The sequence below is a fragment of the Zea mays genome, chromosome 4 (assembly GCF_902167145.1).
Source record: "Zea mays cultivar B73 chromosome 4, Zm-B73-REFERENCE-NAM-5.0, whole genome shotgun sequence".
NCBI lineage: Eukaryota > Viridiplantae > Streptophyta > Magnoliopsida > Poales > Poaceae > Zea > Zea mays.
This window is the reverse complement of record NC_050099.1, coordinates 13,875,516-13,882,284: the sequence shown is the minus strand read 5'-3', so window position 1 is coordinate 13,882,284 and position 6,769 is coordinate 13,875,516. Positions and strand designations below refer to the sequence as shown.

Genomic DNA, 6,769 nt, shown 5'->3' with positions numbered 1-6,769 from the left:
GTCCGTTTGGTTGCTTTAGTCCAAGTACTAAAGTTTAGTTAGGAGGCTAAAGTTTATTACCTACCTTATTTGGTTCTAGCGACTAAAAGTACTCAAAACACATTAAATAAATCAAGAGAGACTAAAACACGCCTTAATATTCTTCTACCACAGTGTAACTGTAATAAAAAATGAACAAAAGGTGAAATTTATATGAGTTAGTCCATTTTAGTCATATTTTGAGGGACTATAGACAAACAGTTTAGTTCATATTTTAATTCTATCGTTTAATAATTTAGGGACTAAATAAAACTTAAATTGAGGAAGTAATCTTTAGTCAGTCAAACGAGGGCTAAATAAGTCCTAAATATGATTGCACAATTGGCCAAATTCCCACGCCATCGTAAGCCTAAACCCTATTATACCCCCGTACTCGGCAGCCCCGAGCCCCCAACAAAAAAACCCTAGAACTCCAAAACCTTCAGCCCCACGCTATGGCCCTCGCACTGCGCCTCCGTCGGGTCCTCGCGGCGGCCTCCACCGCGGCACCCCTGCTCCGCCCGTCCACCTCGGTCGCCCGGCCTTGCCCGCTCGTTCCCCTCGCCTCCCCGGTCGCGCCGCTCCCGCTGCCGCCGTGGCGATTCCTGCCCGGCGGCGGCGCCGGGTTCAGGTCCACGGCGGCGGCGGCTGCGCGGGGCGGGACCGACTATGGGACGGACGACAGCAAGATCTCCCCCGACGAGATCCTCTTCGAGGGCTGCGACTACAACCACTGGCTCATCACCATGGACTTCCCGGACCCCAAGCCGTCGCGCGAAGAGATGATCGAGACATACCTCCAGACTCTCGCCAAGGTCGTCGGGAGGTATGACGCCAAGCTGGTTCCCCGTTTCATTCCTTTTTCGCGACGAAATGCGTGGCCTTGTTACAGATTGGGTTTGCTGTCGCGGTGAATTGGTTCTTGTGGAGCTGAAACGCGATCCTGGATTGTGCGGTTGCTTCATCTTGCTGTGTCATGGCTTGCCTTGTGGGCTATATGGTACCAGTCAAGTCTTCGATCTAATTAGATGCTACTTATGTGTTAACTAGATGCTGTCGTGATTGTGATCAAGTACTGTAATTATCAGACGATAGGACTAGTATCAAAAGTAACCGAGGTTGTTTATTGAGCATGGGTGGAATTGCAATGAACATGCATACTAGAAGTGGTTGCATAACATCTATTAGTTTGTGTCAATGTGATGTGGGATTAAATAGTTAGTGTATAGTGCCAAGACTATCTAACTCCCGTTCGTTTCTATGTTTGGTTCAAACATTTCCAGGGTAGTTTGGTGCCTAAAGTGTTATAGGTTCACATGGATGTTTATGTTGAAACACGAAAGATATCAGGGCCCACCTGAAACTAATGGCTAGTTGCCTTTGCAACCATGACTTTCAAGTTTCAAGGATCACACATCTGTACAGTCTACATTCCCTAGTTTCTGTAGCATTGTACTTTACATGGTACTCTTTTTTTTGTGATCCTTTACATGGTACCCACTAGCTGGGATCTCTGTGCCACTGACCGAAGATCAATGTTTGGTTAATTGCACAAATGCAAATATTCATATGATGTATATACTTAATGATTTAAATTGTAACTTGCCAAGTTATTGTTCTTTTGATGCTAAAATCTATTAGGGGCTGTTTGGATCCTTTTATTTTGAAGGAATTGGAATTTACTTAATAGAGTAGGTTATTTGGTTTGGAATTTGACATTATATAAGTCTATCTCAAATTCATAGGGCGAGGGGGTGGAAATTGATTTTATGTATCACTAGTCTATGTTCCTACTCTCCAACTTATAACATACTCTTTGGCTTGCTCTCCTATAGTATAAATGCAGCATATAAATATCTCCCTCATATGGCTAACAGTAGTACAAATATACTCAGTATAAAACCATAATAGCTTAATTGATCTATGTCTAAATTACTATTTATCAGAATAGAATTTAACTCCAAGGATCCAAACGGGGCATTATTGTATATATTTGGTGGCATAACTTTCAACTAGTCAAATAATTGACTTGTTGCCCTTATAATAATTCATAGTCTCTATATGAGATAAACAACTAATTTCAACAAATCAATGTAATTTGTCTCATTTGATGGGCTCTGATTTTTTTTGTAGTTATGAGGAGGCCAAGAAGAGGATGTATGCTTTTAGTACGACGACTTATGTTGGTTTTCAGGCTGTAATGACCGAGGAAATGTCAGAAAAATTTCGCGGTGGGTGAAGTAGCTAATGTTTTTTTTCTTGCAACTAATGACACAACTTTTATAGTATTTACCTCCCTGCCTTGGTATTTTGATCAGGTTTGCCTGGAGTAGTTTTCATTTTGCCTGATTCATATCTATATCCAGAAACAAAGGAGTACGGAGGTCTGTCGGATTCCCATTTTTATTTACGAGTTAATAAATCGAATCACCTTTCTTTGTATACCTTGTTAGCAAATGGAGTAATCTTTACATTTCCTTGAATTCATAAACATGCCACATTTTTATGTTTTTATTGCAACCAGCAGATGATGCTTGCTAGAAGTTCATTCTGATACATGTATTGATTTCACCAGGAGACAAATATGACAATGGTGTCATCACTCCAAGACCACCACCTGTTCATTATAGCAGACCATCAAGAACTGACAGGAACCGTAACTACCGAGGAAACTACCAGGATGGCCCTCCACAGCAAGGAAATTACCAGAACAACCGTCCTCCACCAGAAGGTGGTTACCAGAACAACCCGCCGCAGCAAGGAAACTACCAGACATACCGCTCGCAGCAAGATGGAAGAGGCTATGCCCCACAGCAGAATTATGCACAAGGTGGTCAGGATGGTAGAGGTTTTGGAAGGAATGATTACACAGACCGTTCAGGCTACAATGGACCACCTGATTTTCGAAGTCAAACTCAGTACCAAGGGCATGTAAATCCAGCTGGGCAAGGTCAAGGTTACAACAACCCCCAAGAGCGTAGCAACTTCTCGCAAGGGCAGGGAGGAGGTTTTAGGCCTGGTGGTCCTTCAGCACCTGGGTCTTATGGCCAACCATCAGCACCTGGATCTTATGGTCAACCTAATACACTTGGTAACTATGGGCAGGTACCTCCATCAGTGAATCCTGGTGGTAACAGAGTTCCTGGTGTGAATCCTAGTTATGGTGGGGATGGCAGACAGGGGGCTGGACCAGCATATGGTGGAGATAACTGGCAAAGAGGTTCTGGTCAGTATCCTAGCCCAGGTGAAGGACAAGGAAACTGGCAGGTATGAGAGCATTTGATATACACATTTCACTTTTAAAATGCCGTTACTGTTTGAATTGAAATACAGCAGTTTAAAGTTAAACCGGGACATCCTTTGTTTGACCAGTTCTAGATTGAATTCGTAAACTGTGTGCCGAGTTTCAGATGTACGACTACAGTTTTTCTCCCTGTTAAATGTTTTTTAGATTTATGAGCTAATTTGTTCATTTTTTAATTCCCACGCCACTCTATTTGTTTAAATTGGATTCAGTAGAGGACTACAATAGAGGTGCAGGAATACATCAGAGCTAGTTTTAAGAAAACGTGCTTATAACTGATTCCGCAGCAACCTTTCTTAAGAGGAACATGCATATTAAGGCCCTATTTGGTTCCTTTAGTCACCCTCCTAAACTTTAGGGACTAAACAACTTTAGGGACTAAACTTTAGTCCCTAGGAACTAAGGCTATCCCCAGCAGATCTCCTATGACATCCCTTATCTTATCCCTTATTTCAAATTTATCTCTGCAAACAATGTCAAACAATATCATCATCTACAGTTCCGTGTTCCCTATTTTACACATTCCACTGGAGTCAGTCTAAGGGGATGTTTGGTTGCTTTAGTCACCCTCCTAAACTTTAGGGGGCCCTTAGAATTTCTATTTGAGAGGCTTTATTTAGTCATACTGTTTCATAGTTTAGGAGGTGGAAACCAAACACCCCCTTAAACTGACTAAAAGTGCATTCAGTTTTGCATATAAAGACAAGATTGCCACCCTATTTAATGTAGTTGGTTCAGTTCTAGGGAGGGGCAGTGGGGATCAACTGAAGGATAAATCAAGGAAGTTTGATCACTTTTAGTCACCCCATGGTGACTCTAGGACTAAAGTTTAGGAGAACTCATTTAGTTACCCTGTTTGGTAGTTTAGGGACTAAAAATAATCTTTAGGGCTGATTTGGTGGTCAGGGATCCCAAGAGGATCCACGGGGGAGAAATCCACTTGCAATTCAATTTTAAATAACAAGGGGATTCCTTCCCTATGGATCCCCTCGGGATCCCTGACCACCACATCAGTGAGGTGGGAATGAGAACCAAACAGGGCCTAACTTACATTTCTCTTTGTTTGGGTACAAAATAGTTTCATGTCTTTTTATAGAAATAGCAAGTGCCTGTATGTTGTTACAGTTTCCATTTATGTTAAAATATAGAATATAAAATACAAGATATGTATGTTCTATTGGTTAGGTGGGGTTGAACGTGGGTTTAGAGCTAACAGTCATGGTTCAAATCTTCATTTATTTATAATTTTAGCATTTTTACTATTTAAATGTGGGGTAGCAGGGCACAACAACAGTGGAAACCATGGATCTGAGGAAACCGGTGCTTTAATCTTTTTAGAGATTATAGATTATAGAAAAGAAAAAAAAGGCTTGCAACCATACATTGTGGCTACTAGCCTACCAGATCGCAGAACTCTTGCACAGGCTAACTAAAATTTGTAAACACAGTTAAAAGTTCTGTTTATGTTAGCCTGTCTGTATTAGGCGCATACAGAAGCAACCGGTGAGTTTGTTGCTGATCAGCGACACAGCCGACACTTAATCGTTTGCCGTTGTGCAGGGAAGGCAGTAAGAGCTGACGTGTTCCACTGAAGACAAGAATGGCACTTGAGATTTAGAAATCTCCATCTGTAAAATAAACGACTGTGATGCATTACTCTTTTTTTTTTCTTGCATTTGAACTCTAAACTTATGGGCATGCGTTATTACCAAACCTACGGATGCAAATTCATTTTAGTTTTTTGGGCCAAATGTTGGCATTTTTAAATGGCGCAGAATGTGGAACTCCCCTTTGTCTTCGTGTATTGTTTGCAGGTATGCTGTCACTGTAAAACACGTGCTAATTACTATAGTATTTTGGTGTAGTTTCTCGTTTTGTTTAGAGATGGCAGCCGGTAACTGCGACCTGATACCCGATAGGTATTTACTCCGTTAGGGTATATATGCTAAATATTCTATCCGTAGGTCTCTTATTGGGTAAAGATCTTCACCTAATAGGTAAACGGAACGGACCTAATAGGTAAACGGGTATTAAAATGTTTTGTCCTCACCTATATCTGTTAATCCGTGGTATAAAATACCTAGTATAAAATTAGCCTAAAATCATAAACTTGGGCTTCAATCATCATCTTTTTTAGCAACCTTTTAGGCTATAGTGTCATATAACGCTTAACGATTATTTGATGTCTTTGTAATGGAGCATGTAATATACTATATATAATATACTATATAGTACTATTTTAGTGTTGCTACTTTATTCAATTATCTTTGGTGTTGTTGAATGGATGGTTAAATGATGCTAAAAATTTTATAATGATATTTAGATGGATATACTTATATTTGTATAACATATCATTGTGATATATGTTTAATCTTTATGGGTACACAAGTGACCCGTACCCACATAGGTATGGGGGTAAATTCATACCCATTAATGTATATGAGTGATCCCGACGGGGTTATTTTTTTGTCGTGAGTATGAGTATAGGGTAGTAATACCCGGTGAGTATTTATCCATTGTCATCTCTAGTTTTGTTCCACGGTTAGAGTGAGACATTGAATCTGAGATACACAATTTTGATTACATGGGATTCCTTTAGGGCTTGTTCATTTCTAGCTCAATCTATGTAGATTGGATGAGATTGTGTGGGTTTAAATCCATAGTAAGGGCTTGTTCGGTTAGCTCTCAATCGATGTGGATTGAGTGGGTTTAAATCCCAAGCAAGTTAAAATTTTTCTTTATTTTTTTCCAATCCCATTCAATCCATGTGTAATGAGAATAACTGAACAAGGTCTAAGGGTGTGTTTGGGTTTTATGTACTAATTTTTAGTTCCTCAATTTTGTTCTATTTGTCTCTAAATTGCCAAATACGAAAATCAAAACTCTATTTTAGTTTCTGTATTTAGCAATTTAGAAACTAAAATAGAATTGAAAATTAGTCCATAGAAACCAAATACCCTCTAAGTCAAAATCTTCATTATTTTTTCAGTCCCTTTCAATCTATGTGATGTAGGAATAATCAACAAGCTTACAAGCAAGCCTTACGTGGGATGAATGCATTGCCCGCTCGCACCTTCTTCGTGTGGGATGCATCTATTCACAAAATGGCCTAAGGCCCATTTGACCTCCCAATTTGCACGGGAAAATGACATAAGGTTTATTTAACAATTAAATTTTAATTGACAATTAAGAGAGTATTTAGGACTTCTCTAGCTCGAGTTGTAGTTTATAATATAAATTTAAATAGTTTAAAATATTTTTAATTTAAATAATAAACAAAATAATTTATCTAAATGTCTTTTAAAGGTTCATAATTTCTACATCATGATTTTCTGGAGCATCTAATAACATGTTTCTAACTCTACCAATTTTTTTTGGAGCTGGAGCAATCTCAAACAAGGTCTAAGTTTTGATGTTCGATGATCAACATAATCATTTAGAATAACA

General features: G+C 39.5%; 1 protein-coding gene across 1 annotated transcript; it reads left to right on the top strand.

Moving 5' to 3' along the window:
• Nucleotides 1-449: 449 nt before the first annotated feature.
• On the top strand, nt 450-5,086 carry LOC100272746 (uncharacterized). Its single transcript, NM_001147199.1, has 5 exons — nt 450-844; nt 2,152-2,249; nt 2,337-2,402; nt 2,594-3,285; nt 4,883-5,086. The coding sequence occupies exons 1-5, from the start codon at nt 474-476 to the stop codon at nt 4,892-4,894; spliced, it is 1,239 nt and encodes a 412-aa protein (NP_001140671.1). The 5' UTR covers nt 450-473; the 3' UTR covers nt 4,895-5,086.
• The last annotated feature ends 1,683 nt before the right edge of the window (nt 5,087-6,769 follow it).

Coding starts and splice junctions, on each gene's coding strand:
- LOC100272746 (NM_001147199.1), top strand. CDS start 474: ATGGCCCTCGCACTGCGCCTCCGTCGGGTCCTCGCGGCGGCCTCCACC. Junction 845..2,151: donor CTCGCCAAGGTCGTCGGGAG/GTATGACGCCAA, acceptor TTTTTTTTGTAG/TTATGAGGAGGCCAAGAAGA. Junction 2,250..2,336: donor AATGTCAGAAAAATTTCGCG/GTGGGTGAAGTA, acceptor TATTTTGATCAG/GTTTGCCTGGAGTAGTTTTC.